At 47.9% G+C, this 21,546-nt stretch overlaps 1 protein-coding gene across 1 annotated transcript in view; it reads left to right on the forward strand.

Moving 5' to 3' along the window:
• Window positions 1-21,546, forward strand: part of WT1 (WT1 transcription factor) — a 40,612-nt gene that overhangs the window by 17,490 nt on the left and 1,576 nt on the right. The window contains exons 3-6 of the mRNA XM_045291153.1: window positions 8,877-8,973; window positions 11,544-11,694; window positions 18,596-18,685; window positions 19,263-19,355. Coding sequence (XP_045147088.1) covers window positions 8,877-8,973; window positions 11,544-11,694; window positions 18,596-18,685; window positions 19,263-19,355 — 431 coding nt within the window. The remainder of the gene's footprint in view (window positions 1-8,876; window positions 8,974-11,543; window positions 11,695-18,595; window positions 18,686-19,262; window positions 19,356-21,546) is intronic.

Raw genomic sequence — 21,546 nt, forward strand, 5'->3', positions numbered from 1 at the left:
TTTTTAACTTTGAGACTTTGACTTTATATCATTTGCCCACTCTTTTTGTACAGCTCGAAGCAGAATAATCTTTGGGGTATTTATATGCCCATCCATCTCTTATCTTCCTACTATGAAAGCTTTGTTAAATTCCATAAAGAAAAGAAAATGGCTGGATGACATTGTTAGTCTCATTGTCAGTCTTTGCGTGCAGAATTGTGAATTTTATTGGGAATGCTGCCTCTTACACACCACAGGCAGCAGAGCATCCACCTTTCCATCTAGAGGCAACTGGATACAGTTGCCACCAGCTCCGAGCACACCCCCAAAAGGAGAATCCCGAATCTATTCATATTCCCCAAGTCAGAGATGGCCCGCGGATATAAAGGAGTGTTTGGAAGGGCCTCTGGTTATCGGTAAACTGGTTCTCATCAGTGGATCTCTCGCCCTCCGCATTCGGGGGACCACTGAGGTTTCCCAGAGGAGGTTCCTGTGTTGGCTCTAAGTCTTCTGTGGCTGATGAGTTCAAGTGCATTACCTCTGACTCATCCTTGTGTGTGGCGCTGTGATGATAACTTCCACAGAGCATCTGGGCAGATGTTTATTGTGTGTGTGTGCTGCAGCTGGTGGCTGCCTTCCCTTAAATGCCATTCACAGTTCCCCTCCCCTGTGTGTCGTTTTCTCACGTAACTGATGTGTTGGCGTCCTGAGGTGGTGCAGTGCTTCATGTTCTTGGCTGCCACCCGAAAGTGGGGCGGTGTGAGGCCACCCCGAGGCACCCAGGTAGAAAGGCTAGCAATCGGCTTCTCAGACACCAGCTGTTGGAAACCCCAGGGAGCACAGTCCCGTGCTCACGTACTTGGGGGTGACCATGAGTCAGACTCCACTCAACGATGACGGTTGTTGTTATTCCTACTTGATTGGTGGGAGAAAGCAAGCCTGTTATCTGGTGGAATGACCCACATTCTGGATTCAGCAAATAGCTTCCTTCCTCTGAACAGTCTTTTGACTTTGATTCTCGGTCTCCTGGATTTTCTGTAAACAAGTAGGTAAACCTAGAGGTTTACTTCAATTTGGGTTCCTATTTTTTGTTTTTCTTCAAGGCATGTCCCACAAAGTGCTGTGTCCAGCCTTACACCTTGTGTTTAAACTTTAGGGAAACACAGTTTCTCAACACGGTTGGCCACCTTTCCTTTCAGAAAGGGGCGCAAACCCATCACAAGGGTGGTGCTGCTCAAAGCTTCCAGCAAAGTGTGCTTGCAGTGCCACGAGGAATTGGGTCCTTAAGCAGGAGAGACAGGAAGGAGGGGCTGGTGGGTAAATTCCATTTTCTGGATGCACAAGGGGCTGAAGTCTCTCCAGGTGCTTCCCTTCAACCTGATTAACTCTGAAGGAGACAAGATGACAGCGGGGAACTGGGGCACATCCACCTGGCCAATAACGAGAGGTGGGAGAGAGAAATCACAGACCAAGCTTTCCTTTCTTTGAATATTCATATTAAATGCTAATTGCCTTCAAAAGGCCCTGTTTATTTGTTTTTACCTCTTCTGTTGATAAGGGACTTCAGGGAAGCTCTGGTTTTCCTCATCTGTAAAAACTCAATTCCATTTTATTAATCTTTTTGTGCCTGTGGAATATCAAAATTAATTATTTCTGAAGAGGCTGCCCTTCAAAAGTTGTTTATTTTCCCTTCTGGGCCAATCCTCAACTGTCCAAGTCCTTAGGATGAAGAAGGCCCATCACTGGGATTACAGGAGGGACATTTTTCTCCTCCTGCAGACCTTCTGAGGACACCTGTGTATGCCTTTTAAAGCTGTCTAGGAAAAGTCACCGATCTCAGGGCACATTTGTGTACAGGTTTAGGCTGCTGAGGAGAGCGTAGGATACGTGCCCTTGCCAGCAATGAAGATTCGTGAGGTGCATGACCCTGCTGATAACTGCTGCTAGTTCATTTTCCTATGAGGTCAATTACTATTATTCTTTTGTGCTCTGTGTGGCTTTGTCTGCCACATGGAACCAAGCCATTTCCATCCGTTGGCTTTGGGCTCTGTTCGTACCAAGATACATACCGTGCCTCAAAGCAGAAGCAAAAGTATGCTGAAGAGGGAATGTTTTACACTTGGGCCTCCGTACTCATCCGCTCTCTTATCTTCACCCCTCCTGCCCAACTACATCTTTTAAAACCTTCAACATTCCTGATTTCATTCATGCCCCTGGAGAGAAACGCTGGGAAGCACTGGGATGCTGTGCTGCGGGAAGTTCACTGTCAGCACCGGGACGGCCAGGATTTGCGGGGAAGCAGAGCAGCAAGGAGCTGGACTGAGAACCTCAGCTCTGTCCCTTGGAGCAAATCCCTCATCTCCTGAGGTCTGTAGACAAATGGCCTAGGGTTGTAGTAACAAAAAGTGGCCCTGGTGGCACCGTAGTTAAACGCTCTGCTGTGAACCCCAAAGTCAACGGTTGGAGCTCCCCCCCCCTCACCCCCAGCTGCTCTGTTTCCATGAAGATTATAGTCTTGGGAACCCTGTGCAATTCTAGACTGGCTCCTGTATTGCTACCAGGCCCAGCGCAAGACCAGTCCGTTTTGTGGCCTTTTATTTTTTTTTAAGCAACAAAGTACTATAGTGGGTGGTGTTGTTTTGTTTTTTTTTAAGTGGGTGGGCTTTAAGAAAATAGATCATCTCATAGGTCAGGTGCTAGAAGAAGTCCAAATCAAGGAGTCAGTCATGTTGATTCCTTCTGAGGGCCCCGAGGTAGAGTCTGCCCCATGCCTCCCCTTCAGTGTGAGGGGCAGCCAGCCATCCTGGGCAGAGCAGGATCTGCCTCTTCTTCACGCAGCTGTCTTCCCTCTGTGCCTCTTCCAGAATGCTGCAGAAGCCAGAGGTAACCGTTCGTGAGTGCATACCAGCCATTATGCCTGACTTAATCTGATCTCATTTGATTCTTTAACAGTGGGAGGTAGGGGTGGGAGGAGCTATGATTTTCATGAGACCAGGGAGATTCAGTAGTTTCCTAAAAGTTATCTACCTTATGACTTCTGGGCTGTGCTGAGGATGAAAGTGATAACTTCTGTTATCACCAGGCTCCAGGGAAGCGACCAGTAGGTACCTCTTCTGGTGATTAGTGAGGATGGCCCAGGGCCGGCAGTGTTTTGTGGTGTTGTACACAGGGTTGGTACCAGTCAGAACCAACCTACTGGCACCTCACAAGATCCATTTCTTGGGAGAAAGTTGTGGCAAATTCTGCTTCTGTAAAGATGAAAGCCAGTCGTGGGGGGCCCGGTCGTTGGGGGCAGTTCTACTCTGTACTAGAAGGTCCCTCTGAGTCGGAATTGACTCAATGGGCATGGGTTTTGTAAAGCTTTCCGAGGTTTGGTAACTGGTACACTTGATCTTCAAAGAATTGGACACACGGGAAAGACAATAGGAATCTTCGCAACCAAGGCGTGTTCACCCTGAGAAAGGCGTGTCCCCCAATCCATTTCCTTTTGTGGTAGAAATACGAGTCTGGTGGATCAGGAAGATTGCTAGTACAGTGTCTGTGTCAGAAAGATACTTAGTAGTCATTCTTGATGTCCCTGTGAACAAGATAGGGAACAGGGTACATGCCAATACTATATGGATCTGTGCCAAAGAATGTTTGTCAAGCCATTGTGGGGTCTAGTGCGGTGTTCTGTGCAGGAAGGGGGGACAATCCCACAGCCACGAGCCTCCTCTCCCATCTCTGAAGCTGCCTGCGCCAGATCCACACGCTGGCACCATGGCTGGTTTTGCCCTCAAGTCAGTACCGGCGCCTAGTAGGCCTCTGTAAGACAGAAGCAACCAAACGCCACCTGAGCATCCTCACAGTCACTGCCTGCCGTCCGTCATCGCCACGGGGCAGCCACGCTGTCAATCTAGAGCTGCCCTCGTTACAACGCGCTATAAAATCCCCGCGATTGCCCCGATTATCTTAGCTGACTAGTGGTCAAGTGCCCTTTCCCATCATTCAGCTGAGTCAGGCATCTTATCTTCCAAAAAGAAGTTTTACTAGGCAACAGAGAGGAAAACAAACAGAACAAGTTGAAACCCTTCTATAAAGCCCCCGTTATTTACGAGAAGACAGTCCAGCCTGCCGGCCTTGGCCCACGTGCCTGGCTGTGCGTAGCGGCCGAGTTCCTTCACGCTCCTCCTCCTTGTCCAACTAGGAGGAGACAGTAAGTCGTTGCATGTATTTTTACCCAAGAAAGACGAGGCTTTCTACTCCCGTGAAGAATGACAGTCTTGGAACCCCACAAGGGGCAGTTGTACCCTGTCATAGGGCGGCCCTGAGTCAGAATTGACTCGGTGGCAGTAACGCTGGTGGCGTATGCCCATGCGGGACTGGACTGTCCCCTCATCCGAGTGCCTAGATTTTCTCTAATGGCTCCCTCAGGTTGTCCCACGGAGGCCTTTCTAGACTCCTATTACACCTGGAATGCCGGAGAGAGTTGTTTTATGAATATTGTAAGTATAATAAATAGATGGGGTCCTGCCAGCAGCGTTTTCTCTTTATAAACAAAACACAGAGAGGGTCCCTTTCTCATGAAGAGATGGCATGAAATGGGGATGACCAATCCAGACTTAAAGAATCTTCCAATGGTTGGCGAGGACTGGCTTAGAGATGTGAAGGATAAATGTATCATCTTGTGTTCTAGTTTCAAAAGGCCGTGTCTTCCAGCTCAGGCCTGGAGCTGCCTGCCTGGGTGTGGATGAGGCCTGGACAATTGACTGGACTGCAGGAAGGTCACGTTGACCCTTCCTGTGCTCAGAAGTTAGAGTGGTCGCCTGGTGTGCTCGCTATGTGTGCTCCTAGGCAGCATTGTGTGTGTTAGACTGACATGGGGATTTAAAAACATTGGAACGGTTTTTAAACAGTTTGGGGTGAGGCATGGACTCTCTCCCGTCTTAAGCATTTGTGTCCTTTCCCCATCGCTCAGGGCTTTTGTGATTGTGCCTCATCGCCTACCACCCACACCTTGACAGAGGTATTAAATGCCTCTCCGTAGGGGCCAGCACACTTCCAGGGCACATGGAATTCTATTCTCGGCCCTCCCGTTGAGAGGAACTTGACAGCAGCACAGACCAAGAACTGGATGATCTGGAAGGTATAAAGGAATTAAGACTAAGACGCCAGTTCACGTGTAATTGTTAGGAACCGTAGCTCAGTCTTTAAATGCCTGGGGGGTTGTCATGTGGACAAGGAGTTAGACTGAGGCCATTGCGGGGCATTTTTATGGACTCTACATTTTACTGTACTCCCTGAGTTCAGAGGGTACCAAGAGGGAGGGCCCCATTCCTCCCAATTAAAAAAACCCCAAAACACCCGAAAACCAAACTTACTGCCATTGAACTTATTCTGTCTCTCAGAGTCATGCTTTCCCGGTGGTTCCAAGATGTTGAATCTCTGGGAGCAGAAAGCCCCCTCTTGCTGCCCACAAAGGGAATTGTCTGCCCAGAAAACTAGTCCTTCATCACCTGCTAGAAGAGGAGGATGGGGGTGGGAGCAGATGGACTCTAGATCCTTTGGGCTTTGGTTTGTCTTTGGTTCCAAGACCACCAACTGGCTTTCCTTTGCTTCTCTAAAGAGAGTAGTTATCACGGTAAATACTCGCCGGCATGCACTGCTTTGGACAAGCCACGCAGTGGTACATTTCTGGTAACTTGGGGCTTCCGTGTGGAGACACCAGCACCAGTAGGCAGTGACATGTGAGTTTGATAGAAGAGTCCAGTGTCAAGGTCAGCAGGAAGTCATGTGACTGGTTGGTTTGCGTCTGATCTTCAGGATCATGTCATTCCTTTTGAGTGTGACCGCGCTTTATTCCTGGGGACACTTAACCCGAGGAAAGTCTGTTTACTCTGCCCCTCACCCTCCGCGAACCCAGACTAGTTGTCATGGTAGGAGGTCCTAAATCCTGCCTTTTGAAGGCAGAACTTGAAAGAAAATTATACTTCTTTTATTCTGGTGTTTCTAAATATCCCACAGCCCTCGAAAATATGCAAGTCTCATTTGGACTTCAAGGCGGAATCTCTTCTCAGCTTCTGAGGCCAAACATTTGGCTGGGCCACTCTGGTCCTGCCGACTTCCTGCAGCCAGATGGCCGCAGATCCCAATGCCCACTCCCTCGTGTTCATATATTTGTCCAGAAGGTGCCCCAGCCCTCTTGCTAGCAAAGACATACGTGGGGTCAGAAAGGTAGATACTAGCTGGGTTTGCCATTTCTCCTTTAATTACCTTCACGTGCTTCACCTTGGTTTGTCTGTTTGATACATTTCCCCCGCAGAGATGTCAAGAATGTGGACATTTGAAGGTTGTAGAGATCAGGGGGTAAGTAGATTGAGGAGAAACGGAAACACTGCCATCCATCTACCCGAGTTTGCCATCATTACTCCATGCAAAGAAAATAGAAATTCTCTCTGAAAAGTTGGAATCAGATGGAAATGTGAAGTCTCACAGTTGCTTGTGGTTCCAGGATTCGGGGCATTTCAGTTCATCCTAGCACATATTCTTCCCTTCTGGGAATTCTCTCCTCGGGATCAGTCAGACTTGAGGCTGCCTTGGGCCTTCTCCTAATCCCATCAGATGACTATGGCCAGGTAGCCAAGTGCCTGCTCCGCTGCTGCAGGACTCCTGGCATCCCCAGGGCTGCTGGGACAGGGGATGGAGGTGTTTTTTTCTAATAACCAGTTGGGGCCAATCCCACCAGGTGGTTTTAAAAATGTTAATGCATGAGTTCCACCCTCCAGAGGGATTCTTGGTTTAAGCACCTTTGTCTAGTTCACAAGAGCCTCCCTGGTGCTTTGAACTCATCAGCCACTTTGCGGGAGAAAGAGGAGGCTCCCTGCTCTCATGAAGAAACACTAGAGCAGCTCTCCTCCCCAGGAGGGTGGCTGTGGGTCAGAATCAACTTGACGGCAGGTGGCGGTGGTATAGTTCACAGTTCACTTGCCGAAAGTGTACAGCTCAATGATTAAAATATAGATAGATAGATTTATATTCAGAGAGTTGTGCAACTGATAGTGCACTTTTAGCTGTCATTTCTCAGTTCTCTCCAGCCCTCAGTCCTTTTGCTGTGGTTATAGGAGCGGTGGAGTTGACTCCAGTTATTCATAGCAACCCTGTGTGTAACGGATGGAAACAGTGACCAGTCGTGTGCCATCCTTACAACTGTTGCTGGTCTGAGCCCCCTGCTGCACCATCGGCATGCTATTTGAACCATTGTTAAAAGCATATGTCAATCCATCTCTGAGTCTCTTCCTCTTTTTCACCGACCCTCTACTTTAGCAAGCACAATGTCCTCTTCCGGGGATTGTTCTCTCCCGATAACGTGGCCAAAGTAAGCAAGATGCAGTCGTCACCATTGAGAAATTCTGGCTGGGCTTACTCCAGGATGGATTTGTTCATCCTTCTGTTAGCCCGCCCGCGATAGTTTTGGTCTTTTTCACCAGCACCAGCATTCAAACGCACTCGTTCTTCATTCTTCCCTGTTCTTTGTCGGCTTCCACATGCACAGGAGGCCATTGAAAGGCTGCGGTTTAGGTCAGGGGCACCCGAGTTCTCCCAGTGAGATCTTTGGCTTTTGTAGATTTTCAAGCGGTCTTTTGTAGCAGATTTGCCTGAGGCAGTATGCTGGGATTCCCTGCCTGCAGCTTCGGCTTCCCTGCTCAATCGGGATCCTGCTTTCTGACTCTCTAGTTTGGCCCATTCTACACACGTCAACAAAATGGAATAACGCGGTGTGTGATCTGTTGCCATTGCCTGCTTCCACTTCATGTTCACGTGTCGTAGCCTGTATCTGGCCTTCACTACCTCTTCACGGCTCAGGAGCAGTCCACTGTACATAATGCTACATTGGGGTTCCCCACATACCAGTTGATGGGCGTTTGGGCTGTTCCTACGTTCGCTAGAATGGAGCATGCTGCTGTGAGCGGTTGCAGGTCAGTGTGTGTGTGTGTGTGTGTGTGTGTGTGTGTGTGTGTGAGAGGTGCAGGTACGTGTGCCTTTCTCCTCCGGATGTATGGCTAGGAGTCGAATTTCTGGATAGGCAGTGCACCTCAGTGTTTCGCCCTTGGTGGGACTGCCACCAGAGGAGCAGCCCCCCTCCCTCGAGGTGCTTCTGTACCTCTGCCCAGGGTTCTTCTACACGGGAGGCTCAAGTGCTGCCAGCAGTGAGAATCCGCACTCGGAAATCAAACCCTGGCCAGCCGTCAGACCCCGCCATCGTACCTGCCGGAGAGGAGGCTTCCAGATCAGACCACCCACCCCTTCCCAGTTGTTCACTGTAAAATGCCGCCCCCTTCAGCTCTCACCGGGAAGCTGTCCACCTGAGGACGAGTCGGGCTAACATGAGAGGATGATTCAGGGTCCACCTATGGCACTGTTTCTGTGGGTTAAGCAGGGCTGAGGCATGTAAGCCCCCACTTCTGAGGATGTGACAGGTCTTCTTGTAAGTGTCATTGCTTTTCTGGTGTGGTCTGGTAAAGACTGGGTCATGCAGGGTGACAAATCCCCGTGCACTTAGTGTGAAGCTTGAGACATGCTCATTCCTGAGATTTGGTTGCAGTGGTCAGATGGGAAACAACTCGCTGGGGATGAAATTCTGCCTGGGATGCTTCCCTGCCTGTCTGCGAGAGGTACCGGCCCAGAGAGCCTGAGGACCAGAGAGGACTTGCCTGATGCGTCCACCCCAGGCCTGAGCCCGGCTGCCCTGCACAGAGCCCTGCTTCTGAAGTCGCCCAGTGGAGGGAGGAGGGAGGCAAAAGCAACTATTGTTGTCCTTGGTTGTTTAGACAAACATTCCTGAGCAGCTGCAGGTAAACATTTCCAAATGGAGACTCCACGCCAGCCTGAGCCCTGTTCTCAATTGCTTGTGTTTGTAGCCGCGGCACCGGGTACGAGAGTGAGAACCACACCGCGCCCATCCTCTGCGGAACCCAGTACAGGATACACACCCACGGCGTCTTCAGGGGCATTCAGGTGAGTAGCTCGGGACGCTGCGGCCTCGAGAGGACTGCTGGCCGTCTTTGGTTTTCAACAGCCTTCCGTTTCTGGTTGATGGCCATTTGGCACAGGCAAGCCTGTTCCTAATTATGGACTCCGTGGTGACATCACGGACCCTCCTCTTCCGTTCTGATAAACGCTTCCTTCTCTCCCAGTGGCCAATGAAGTCACCACTCCCCTCCTGACAAAGACCAAGCTGCTTCCTGCAGAATGTCCGCCTTCTTCCTTCCCTGCTCTGTTCACCTTCTCCAGGGTGGGCATCACAGCCCTGGTGTGAGGGGGCCTTCAAAGAGCTCACAGAAAAAATTCCATTAATTAAAATTCCATTGATTAAACTTTCCTGTAAACTCTTTGAAGCTCCCTCACATTTTGGCTAATTGAACTTGACGTCTAAGATTTGATCTGCATTACAGAAGGGCAAAGGCAAATCCTAGCTTACTACACGTTGGTGATGGTACTCGTGTTTGGATAGTTTTCCTACCTACTCCAGGAACGATGTTAAGTTCTATATATGGATTTTTAAAATGTAATCCTCAGTACACCCATATGAGATAAACAAAACAAAACAAAAACCTAAATCATTGCCATCAAATCAATTCCAACTCAAAGAGCCTGGTGAGTTTCCCTACCTGGTCCATCGTGACGGGGGAAGAGAGACTAGTCTTTCCCCGTCAGAGCCTCCACTGGTGGTTTCAAACTACTAACCTTGCAATTAGCAGCCAAACCATTATGCCCCCCAGGCCCCTCCATAGGAAATAGGAGCAGGAGATGGGAACAACGATCCTCAGGTCATAGAGATAAAGAGACTGACATCCAGAATTTCACAGCTAGTAAGTGGGAGGGCCGAGAGGCAGGTGTGCCAGGCTCTACAACTCTTTCATTTAACTAGCCTGTTTTACTGCTTCCTGAGAGGTGTCGAACAGTGAGCGTTGTTAAGGAGGGGTCTAGGGAAAATGAATAAAGTAAGGTCAAAGTGTCACAGGATTCAGGATACTCAGCCGAGGCCGAATCTGGGTTTGTGTGTGTGGCTTCTCTGTGTGACTCAGTGGCTGCCACATGACTCACAGCTGCAAAGCTTTCACCAGAATAGTCAGTACCCCAGAAGTGAGTTGTGTGTGGGCCAGACCCCCCGCAGGACTTGTGCAGCCTGCAGCTGGAGATGCTCTGATTAATGTCTCCAGTAGCGGGCTCCGGTGCTGGAACAGCGTGCTCCCTCATCCCAAGCCTCCCAATGGTGGGAAACAAAGGGCAGGGTTACACAAATGCGGAAACCCGTGGAGGCTCGCTCAGAACCAGTCATCCAGTCTCGCCCCTCACATACCAGCACGGTCCTCCACCAACACTCTGACTGACATTAACAGCTCGATTTTATATCCTGTGGCCACGTGCACTGCCTGTAGGACGAACTAGAGGAAATGAAAAGTGCTTCCTTTGCCCTCCTGCCCGCTGAGAGAGCTCAGCTGGTCAGACTCCCCACCATCGCCGCCAGTGAACTCCAGCCTGGAGCCGCGTCATCTCACCACCTTCTCCTTGGCTTCCAGAGGGTACCAAATCGAACACGGCTGGCTCACCATTTAAAGTCTGTACCACCATCTCGTGAGCAATACCTATGGAGAGCGGTCCTGTGTCACTGCAGGGCATCATGTAACCTCACGATGAAGGGAAGGGTCCAATAGGAACTAGAGCCTAGCCTGGATCGAGTGGAATTCCACCGGGCCGGGAACTGGCTCCGCGGATGCGGGGTTCTGGCTCTTAACGCAAAGTAAGGACTTGTTCTGGTGTGTGCCGCCGCCCTCTGTGGCTTGAGTCACACAGCTGCAGGATGCAGTGGCTCCGCAGGCACTTCCTGGGTTCTGGGTTTGTGGGTCATTAGTCCTGAGAGCGGGGCGAGGGGCTCGCTTCTTTGCTTCCTTTTCATGGAAGATTGGCAGAGCGCACATGACCACACTTCCCCGTACAAGGCGGTGGAGAGAATGTCCTTCGAGGGACATGGGAAGCATGTGGAGAGGCTGATGGGTCCCACAGCATTCTCTGGCGTCTGTGCTAAGAAGGATGGCTCTGCCGACACCATCGGCCTCTTCCGCTTCACAGACAGAAGGCCCACATCATCAGGGCTCCTTTACACACGAGGGTCTCGTCAGTTTGGGGATCTTTCAACAGCCTTCACTTTTCCCAGTAATGAACATGTACCCATCCATGGCAGATTCCACCTGAGATCTTTTGCTCATGTCTCCCAGTGGGGTGGGCTAGAACTGAACCTGGAATTTGAGACTTCCAGACCTCACCGCTTCAAGGAGAAGCTGCGAAACAGGATCAACTAGGAGCTCTTCCGGTCACAAGCATTTGTTGTCCAGACGATGGGCATCTATGAGTATGTCTGCTGTCAGCATCGGGGCCGTGCAGGGGAATGGTTTTAGGCCACATAACCCCCACCCCTTCTTTGGCTGCATTTCGGTACTCACCTTCTCTAAGGTCCAATGTGAGTCCTCTGCTCATGTTCACAGTTAACTTAAAGCCTCCCTTCCTCTCACTCTGTCACCTTACAGGATGTCAGACGTGTGCCTGGAGTAGCCCCAACACTTGTCCGGTCAGCCTCTGAGACCAGTGAGAAACGCCCCTTCATGTGTGCTTACCCCGGCTGCAACAAGAGATATTTTAAGCTGTCTCACTTACAGATGCACAGCCGGAAGCATACTGGTAAGTGTGTCCACTGTATCCAATCTTGGTTCAGGTGGTGCCTGGGCAGTGATGGTCAGGTGCTGCAGATCCAGGCGCTCACACGGATAAGGCCTTAGGTGCCCATGACAGGTAATTTCCGGGATGGAAAGTAAACATTGCTTGGCAAGGTTCTGGCCAACTCAATGAACTGCTGTCAAGTCAATTCCAACTCACAGTGACCCTATAGGAAATAACTCTACCAAAGTAGAAAGCCTCAACTTTCTCCCGAGGAGCGGCTGGTGGATTTAAACTGCACACCTTGCGGTGAGCAGCCCAACCTGTAATCACTATGCTAGCAAGGGCTCCTGGTGGAGATGATGGAAAAGGCTGTTTTGCAGCCTTGTTGTCCGTTATCTTTCTTATGGAAGCCTTAAATGGTATTTTGGAAGGCACAGAGCAGAGTGGGGTGGTGGTGGGGTTGGGGGCGGGGTGGGGTGGGGGTGGGGGGAAGTAAGGGCTCTAGATTTAGAGACCTGGGTCTGAATCCTGGTTTCATCACTAAGTGGTGAGAACTTGTAAGTTACTTAGCTTCTCAGAGCCTCATTTACTCCTTGTAGAAAACAGGTGATAATTAGACCAATTCAAATGAAAGAAATCATAGACTTACAGCATTTCGTAAATGCCGATATGCCAATTAAAACCAGTTGTCGTCAAGTTAATTGCAACTCACGACGACTTCATTATGTCATAGGAGAACTGTGTCGCATGGAATTTTTAGGGGCTGCATTTTCCGAAGTAGCTTGCAAGGCCTTTCTTTGGCGATTTCTTGAGTTCGGTGAACTTAAACTCCTAGGCTTTCGGTTAGCAGCCAAGCCATTGACTGGAGACTCTCGTGGTGGTGCTGTGAGTTGGGCTGCTAACACCAGCTGCTCCGAGGGAGACTAAATCACAGTGTTAACAATAGTAGTCCTGTTACCATCTCTAACAGAAGAAGAACCAACTGGTCTGAAAGAGATTACACTAAGTCCCAGATAAAGTAGGAGAAAAAATGTGAACCAAAACTCAACATCCTGAAAAAGACTAGACATAGAAATTGATGAGACCCTGAGACTCTGGCTCTTAATTACTCTCTAGGTCTGGGAATAAACAGCCAAATGATAGATAGGTCTTTAAGGGGAAGACTAATTCCAGGGCAGAGTAACCAGCCATTTGAGGTACAAACGTGCAGTCCTTACTGAAAGGCAGCGTTCAGCAGGGTTGGGAAAGCAGGGGATGGAAACAGGAACAGGGAGGACGTGGGGTTGGGCATGTGATGTTGTGGGGATTGCAATTAATGAGATGGCACACAATTTTTAGTCATTTTTGAGTGAAAAACCGATCTACTTTGCAAACCTTCACCCAATTCACAGCCAAACATTAAAAAGAGAGAGGAGAGCTGATGATACATGTGTTCTATGGGAAGTCCAGGAGACGAGGTTTCCCCAGAGGTCCGGGTGACATAAAGAATTCGCCTGTCTGATTGCTGGCCCTCTGGAATGTGAACAGCCATTTCACAAAGGTTTGCACTTGGCCTGTGGATCCCAGATGGGAGTGTGGTTGGGGCTTCCCCACCAGGAAACAGTGAAAAGAGAATGTTTTCCCAGAGGGGAATGGTGACTCTTTGCAAAATTGAAGGACTACATCATTATTATTATTGCCATTATTATTTTACTATAACTGCTGACTTCTAGGCTACAGAAGTTGGAAGAAATCTTCAAATTCTTCATTTTTAGCATTAGTGGTTATGGGTAAATTTGAAGAATAATTCTATTAACTAGTTTTCTTTGTAGGTGTATCGACATTATAATATCACTGATAATGCTCTAATTCAGGAATGATCTTGACATCTTTTTGATGATGAATACCATGCAATTCTCCCTGAATTTGTCCTTCCTGGCCTCTGATAATCCAATGACAAATGGCCAATAACAGTCAATTTTGTCTCATTAATGCCTGGGGTATCAATATTTACATGTTGCGCTTCCTTTTTGACAACGTCTACCTTCCTAGACTCCTGTTTTGTACATTATATATTTTATTCATCCATGTTTTCAGCTGATAACTCTTATTTTGGGTTCTGCCACATCAACAGATAGAAGGCTTGAAAATGTGTTCCATCCACCTCATTCCGGTTGACTGTTTGGAAGACAAAGCTCTTCCTCGGTTGCATTTTGAGTGCAGCCTGCAATTGAGCAATCATGTACGCAGGATGGAGTGATAACTACTGATGATTGGAATGCCACAGTTGGAAACGAAGAAGGATTGATAAGTTGGTATGGCCTTGATCATAGCAATGGCACAGGAAATCACACGATAGTTTGGAAAGACCGATGGCTTACTCATTGCAAACACCTTTTTTCAACCACATAAGCCACAACTATATACATGGGTCTCACCAGATGAAGTACAGAAGAATCCAGCCAACTATATTTGTGGGGACCGATGTTGGAGAAGCTCCGTAACATCAGTTCGAACAAGACCAGGGTCCACTGTAGAACAGACCATCAACTGGTCTTCAAGTTGAGATGAAGAAAATTAATAGAAGTCCACATGAGTCAAACTACAGCCTTAAATATACTCCACCTGAATTTAGAGACCTTCTCAAGAATAGATTTGAGGCACTGAACACGAATGACAAAGATCCGGCCAGTTATGGGAAGACATTAAGCACGTCAACGCATGAAGAAAGCAAAAGTCATTGAAAAGACAAGAATGGCAGAAAATACCAAAAGCAATGTCAGAAGAGACTCTGAACCTTGCTCGGTAGAGTAGCTTTGCTATAGAGAAAGGAGGACTGAAGAGAGCCGACCAGAAGATTTGAAAGGGTGACTCAGTGGACGAAGCATACTAATAAGGTATGTAAAGACGTGGGGTTTGAAAACCAAAAGGGAAGGGCAGAGTCAGTGCATCGCAAGCTAAAAGAGATGAAGGAAAAAAATTCAAACTTTAAGCTGAAGTATTGAAGAACTTTATGAGCAAAATTTTGAACAACACAAGAAGCAACAAGATGGAAGATGGAAAGAAAACCTAGTCACTGTACCAAAAGGAATTGGTTGATGCTCAGCTATTCCAGGAGGTACCATATGAGCATGATCATGAGCCAGGGTTACTGAAGGAAAAAGCCCGAGGCGCACAGAAGGTATTGGCTTTAGTATCATGTGCAAGTAAAGTTTTGCTGAAGACAGTTCAAAATTGTTAACAGGAGCATATCAACAGGGAATTTCCAGGAATCCAGGCCAGATTCTAAAGATGTGGGATGGGGGATATCATTGCTGGTGTCGAGTAGACCTTGGTTGAAAACAGAATACTAGAAAGATGTTTATCTGTGTTTAATGGATGATTAAAGGCATTGGGTTGTGTAAATCATAACAAAGGAAGGATAACATTTCCAAGAATTGGAATTCCAGACCACTTAATTGTCTTCACTCAGAACCTTATCACAGAGCAAACAGCGAGTGATTTAAAATCAGGAAAGTATGTGTCGGGGTTGAATAACTTTACTAATGCAGTCTGTATAGCGAGTCAATAATCCAAAAGTTGTACTATAGCTGTGAAGAACATGGCATTTGGATTGAGGGAAGACTTGATAACGGCCTTCGACATGCAGATGCCACAACCTCGCTTGCCGAAAGTTAGGAAGGCTTGAAGCACCTACTGCTGAACATCAAAGACTGGACCTTTCATATGCATTACACTTCAAAATAAACACAGAGTTCACAATTGGATCAATAACTCAACTGGACCAATCTAATGACACCACGATAAATGGAGAAAATAGTGAAATTGTCAACTATTTCATTTTACGTGGGTCCATAATCGACACACATGGAAGCAGCTGTCAAGGAATCACATGACATATTGCATTGGATAAATTTACTGCAAAAGACTTCCTTAAACTGCGGGAAAACAAAGATGTCAGACGGAGGAAGAAGGCAGGCCTGAGACAAGTCAAGGTCATGGTATTTTTAATCACCTTATGTGAAGGATTGATGCATTTGGATTATATAGCTGATGAGGCATAGTGAAAATAATAGAGACTGCCACAAGAAGGAGGCCATCTTTCTTGGAAGAAGACGTACAGCCATGATGCTCCTTAGAAGGGAGGATGATGGGACATCGTCTCACATACCTTGGACCCGTGATCAGGAGGACAGCATACGAGTAAAGCAGAGGGGGAGAAAGACGAAGACATGCTGGCATCTGACTATTCTGCAGGCCTCGCCTGGAAATAATTCAATATTGTCTTTTTATAAAATGACAGTACAAACTATTAAGTCATTGACATTATGTAATTGCTGTGACCCCAGCTATCTGCATGCATTATTTAACCACTCCCGCCGCTTCAGTAATAATTGTCGAACCAGGATTCAAACGCCTGCCTTTTTATTCCATGCCACTGTCTGCTTCCTCTAAGAGATGATACTCTCTTTAGAACCAAGCTGTCCAAGGAAGGAGTAGTATACACTAGCAGACGAAGTCAGAACCTGGAACAGCTGAGAAGAGATGTTGATTTGAACTAGGATCATCTGAGGAGGCTCCTCAGAGAAGGAAGGACTTCAGGCTAAGCACTGAAGGGCTGGTAAGGTGGGACAAAGGAAGTCAAGGATGAGCAGAAGTCGAGAGAAAGTGAAGAAAATGGAATAGGAGCAGCTGTCTTCTCCAGTTTCTGGAATCGAAGAAGGTAAACCCAGACTTGGCTCACGCTACGCAGAAGTAGTCTAATAACTGCTGTCATGAGGGAATGAAGTGTTTAAATCTGAACACCAAGTTCCCAAGACGGCATTGCAGAAGTGGCATCTGGGAGAGCTGGGAGCCTTGATGAGCAGAAAGTGGGCAGGAGATGAAGGGCAGTTGGTAGGCATCAATTATGTGAGCAAAGTGGACAAGGATTTAAGGAATGGTGAGTTTCTGGAATAGTGGGAATATACATTATCAGGAAAACAGAAGCAGTCACAAGGCTGCAAAGTTAACTCGAGGCCATTCAGTATCCCGAGGACCTGACTGATCTTGGGATGGCTTGCTCCCCATCCCGGAATCCTGGTGACTCAGAATTCTCATAAGGTGGTGGGAAGACACGAGGTTGCTCGGTGCTCTTGGGCTCAGTTCCCAGGGTTTGGCTGAACTTTCTTTAAAGAGGACAGGGGTGGGGTTTCTCTGCTCTGAGGCTGGAGGTTGTGAAATCACACCACTGTCTTTTCTCTGATAAAGGCAGTGGCAGGCTGCACAGAGGGAGGACATCAACACCATCTTGATGTTTTTGTTCCGTGTCTCTGCAGAGATTTGTTTTATTCTTGTAGCTAAAAAATAAAACCTTTCTCATAAGCGAAGCTCACCTGTGTCAATTTCAAACACCAAACCAAATTCACTGTCACCAAGCCAATTTTGACTCGTATCAATACACCGATAATGCATGAAAATCTGTGCACTGTAATATAATCCAGTCAGAGCGACCATTATTACCCAGTTACAATGAAGCTTCAAATCACGTGGTTACCCCAGCGCTTGTTCAAAGCACTTGCTATTGTTTTCATTGCTACTGATGCTTTTGTAGGTGTTCTGGTGGCGTCATGGTTATGTGTTGGGCTGCTAACCATAAGGTCAGCAGTTTGAAACCATCAGTTGCTCGTTGGGAGAATAATGAGGCTTTCTATTGCCATAAAGAGTTCCAGTCTTGGAAACCCACAGGGGCAGTTCTGCCTTATCCTATGGGGTCACTCTGAGTTGGAATAAACTTGATGGTAGTGAGTGATGCTTTTATATCCCCCTAATTATATAAAATGTCTTGTGTTCTAGCTACTCTATTGAGGTAATTAGTATTTGTGAACTTATATCAATAACTTTTTTGATAATGAAGTTGTATTTAAAGAAAAGTAAAAATAAAAAGGGGTTTTCACGTAGTTACTAATAATTTAATGAATAATTCAACATAGATTTGCAAAACAAATTTCTCATTAGTATTCATCTACCCCAAGAAATAGTTGCATTTAAGCAACCTAAAGCCGTATTTATCATGTTATTGTATGATTAAAAGTGACCGTAACAGTACTAAGGATTCTATATGATCTGGTACTGGAGGAAGTCCCTGGGGGTGGTGACCCTAGTGATGCCACCAGATAAAGGGCTACCAAAATCTTTCTACACAAGTGCTTCTGGTTTAACTTGAGCACCTCACAACCATGGGTTGGTTATGCTTGATTCAGTATCGAGAAGTCAGTAAAAGAGAGCTTCAAGTGTCCATAAAACACTTAATTTGTGGTATTCGGCTCCAAGCCCCATTGATCCCAGAAGAGAGGCCTCCGTTTCTGCCTGGGAGTTAAGACTTGTTGGGTGGATCATCAGTCTAGCTGTAAGCCCTTTACCTGGGTGATCTGCGGTATTTCTTCTGTTCACACACTCTCTTGAGGTAGTGGCTCCATTTCACATTAAGGAAACTGCCCCCCCACCCCAGTTTAAGCGGCAGAGCTGGGTTTGACTAGTGTTAGATCCCAACTCCTGGTAGAATCCTGTTGCCTTCCGACTTTGAGAGGACGATGTTCTTTATTCACCGAGCCCCCTCTTCTATACCCCTCGTCTGTGAACCTATCCCCGCCCCTCAAAATCACACCAGTTCCCTCCAAGTTCGTTCTGACTTGGACAGCCCCATGTGTGTCGAGAGTAGACCTGTTATCCGTGGGGTTTTCAGGGGTTGATCGTTCAGATGTGCCCTGCGGGTAGACTCAGACCACTAACTTCAGCGAGGGCTGATGCACAGATGGGCCTTTGTCTCACACCGCAGTAGCTGTCACCGCCCTAAGAAGTGCTGCTGCCCAAGTGCCTCACGCATGCTTGGACAGCCTGAGCAGGAGAGATCGCCTTCTCGGTTCCAAGATTGTTTTTAAATAGAGTATGTGTCTTCCCCAAGGTGAGAAACCCTACCAGTGCGACTTCAAGGACTGTGAACGAAGGTTTTCTCGTTCAGACCAGCTCAAAAGACACCAGAGGAGACACACAGGTTTGTAGGGTTGCTTCCCACTGCTGGAACGGTTCCCTTGGGCCAGGGTTGATCATACGGCTCTTTTTGATTACATATAGACGAGAGGGCCAGCCCTGTGTTCAGTCTTCCAATATATAGTTGTTTTTATTAATTTCTGGGAATTTATCTTAAAACAAAAAGAAAGGAAAGAAAACTATCCCCTATCCCCCAAGACCACAGAACGACGGATTTCCCCTTGTGGTTGGCCGCAAGATACAATAGGCATCTGAAAAGAATGAGGGTGGTGGAGAGCAGAATCCCAATCGCAGCATGGGATTCACTTTTTCTGTCTCTGACCTGGCTATCCTCTCCCAGCTGGTGAGAACTTGGACATGTGAGGTTAGGGAATGGTTGCTCCACGTGAGAAACAGGTCCTCAAGGATTACCGTGCAGAATCAGGTGGTTTCCGCTGGGCCTGGGGTTTTGGGAAAATCTCAGGAAGAGGCAGATGATGTTGCAAGCACCCTGGATTCTTCAGGCCACAGGCACGTCGGTCTTGTGGGCCTCACTGCGCCTTTACGTTAGGGCTGTGGCTAGACCTTCTCTGTCCATCTAGGTGTGAAACCATTCCAGTGTAAAACTTGTCAGCGCAAGTTCTCCCGGTCCGACCACCTGAAGACTCACACCAGGACTCATACAGGTAAAACAAGTGCGTAAACTTTTCTTCACATTTATTTTTCATTATTTTTTAAAAATGGATGCTAAAGTGGTTTGTGAGAGATTGGAAATGACTCGTGTACAAGTTTTAAGTAGGTAGACCCAGCGGAGAGGATCAATAATGCATGCCTGGTTTTAAATGACCAAGGAGAACATTGTTAAACTAAAGGGAAGGGGAGAATTCAGGAGAGAGGTGCGTGTCTGTGTCTAGAATGATAAAGACAAGGAGAGCTAGATCCCTAGCACCCCCAACTAGTTTAGTCACATTTTCATCACTTTGTTTGATAAGATCATCAGATTTCCTGCCCCCCACCCCCCAAAAAAACACCTAGAAATTTTGGCTAACCTAATACTTCATCCCCTGAGAGCTCACCTTTCATGACACTGTTTTCAGAGCGCTGAGTCCTTGCTCTGCCTAAAAAACGAATGTGCTGGGAGCAGCCGTGGTTTTTGTCCAGGGAATATCAGCGAGGGGATGTGATGTCCTTCATAAGAAGATAGAGAGATAGAGAGGGACTAGGGCGCGCATTCACTGGCCACGGAGTACGAGTACGGGCGCTTCTCTCCAAGGCTGGAAATTGCACCGCCTTGGTGGTAAACCTTGGGGCCTTACCTCCTTTTGTCCTCACCGCATCCTTGTGAGGAGAGTCGGGCAGGCATGCTTTGTCTCTATTTCACAGATGAAGAGACGGAAGCATGTGGTGATGAGATGATGTTTCTATAGCCATAAGCTAGTGAGTAGCAAACCTAGTCCGACCAGCTCCCACCAACTGCCCTTCTCCCATTGCCTTCTCTGCTGGAGAAACACCCAGAAGCTCAGGGAGGAGAGACTCCCTGGAGAGGAGAGCCAAGTCAAATGCCCCTGAGAGACTGAGAAGGATGCAGACCAAGAACAAAAGGGTTGGGATTTGCCTATTAAAATAGAGACCTTTGACAGCACAGCTGGAGGTGGAAAGGGGAGCAGAGGAACCGAGTGGACGGTGAAGACAGATGGGACATCGTAAGTGCAGGGCTAGCTGCTCAACCCAAAGAGGCTGCCCCAGCAACAGAACCAGGGTGTCCGCACAGACTTGGTGTCTTGCTCCCCTGGGTGGGGATGTTGCCTGTGTCACTTCTCTGAGGTAGTCCTGAGCTCACAATTGGGAGGAAAGAGCCCTCATTCTTGAACCCCTTGTGAAATCTGCATGGCTATGAAGTGCCCGATGGCACCAGGAGCTGGTGGAAGGCTCTATTCAATTGCCTCCTCCTAGCTCTACACCTGGGGCATGTCTCCCCTGTGCTGTGCTGCCCAGTGCTCACGAAGCATAGAACAGCCATACCCCCAGAAGATCCTCTGGGCCGTCTTGGGGTTGTCCCTTTGGCATTGTGATCCGGGAGAAAGGCATAGCTTGTAGCCCAGGACGGCTAGGCCCGTGAGGTATGATAGAGGAGAGGGCACCCACCGGCTTTAGAGTTAGACAAACCTGAATCCTGAGTCCTGCCCGGATCTGCCTCTCGCCAGCTGTCACCCTCATCTGTAGAGTACCGAGACTAACACTTCTCACACAGGGCTGCTGGGAAGTTTGCGAGGCAATCTATAGAGATGATATACCCAGGACAATTCTTGGCATGCATAATAAGTGCGTTTAATAAGTGCTCATTGTTCTCCCTCCAGAGCATGAGCCTTGGAAGGGCCTCCTGGGGCTCCTTAGAGAATCCGTGATTTGTTGTCAAGCTTGTTAAAAATCCCAAAACTTTTGTTTCAACTAGAATCTCCATTTTAGTAAGGATTACACACTGGGTAATCCTTTAAGGCAGAAGAAACAAATAATTAACCCCCAACTGGCATCAGTATTGACTTGGAAACCCAGCCCATCTAGAATATCATCGGCGGCTGCGTGAAGCCACAGACACCCCTATACTCCTAGACATAAGCTCTCAATGCTCAGGCAACTTTGGGACCCAGGGCAGGGCCACACACCACACCTTTCTGAGCCTTTGCATCCCCGGTCAGCTCAATGCTGTCCTTCCTGAGGTGGCCGAAGGGAGCGTTTGTACCCGGCCCACAAGCCACTGCAAGAGCTGTGCTTGAGGCCAGATTGTCTCCTTAATTAAATCCACATTATGGAGGCATTTCTACTCATTAGACTCATTTCCCCTCTCCCATTCCCCCAGACTGCTGATTCGGCACTGTTTTATCATTT

The sequence above is a fragment of the Echinops telfairi genome, unplaced genomic scaffold (assembly GCF_000313985.2).
Source record: "Echinops telfairi isolate 266 unplaced genomic scaffold, ASM31398v2 ScPeMD7_60;HRSCAF=208, whole genome shotgun sequence".
In the NCBI taxonomy this organism is placed as follows: Eukaryota; Metazoa; Chordata; class Mammalia; order Afrosoricida; family Tenrecidae; genus Echinops; species Echinops telfairi.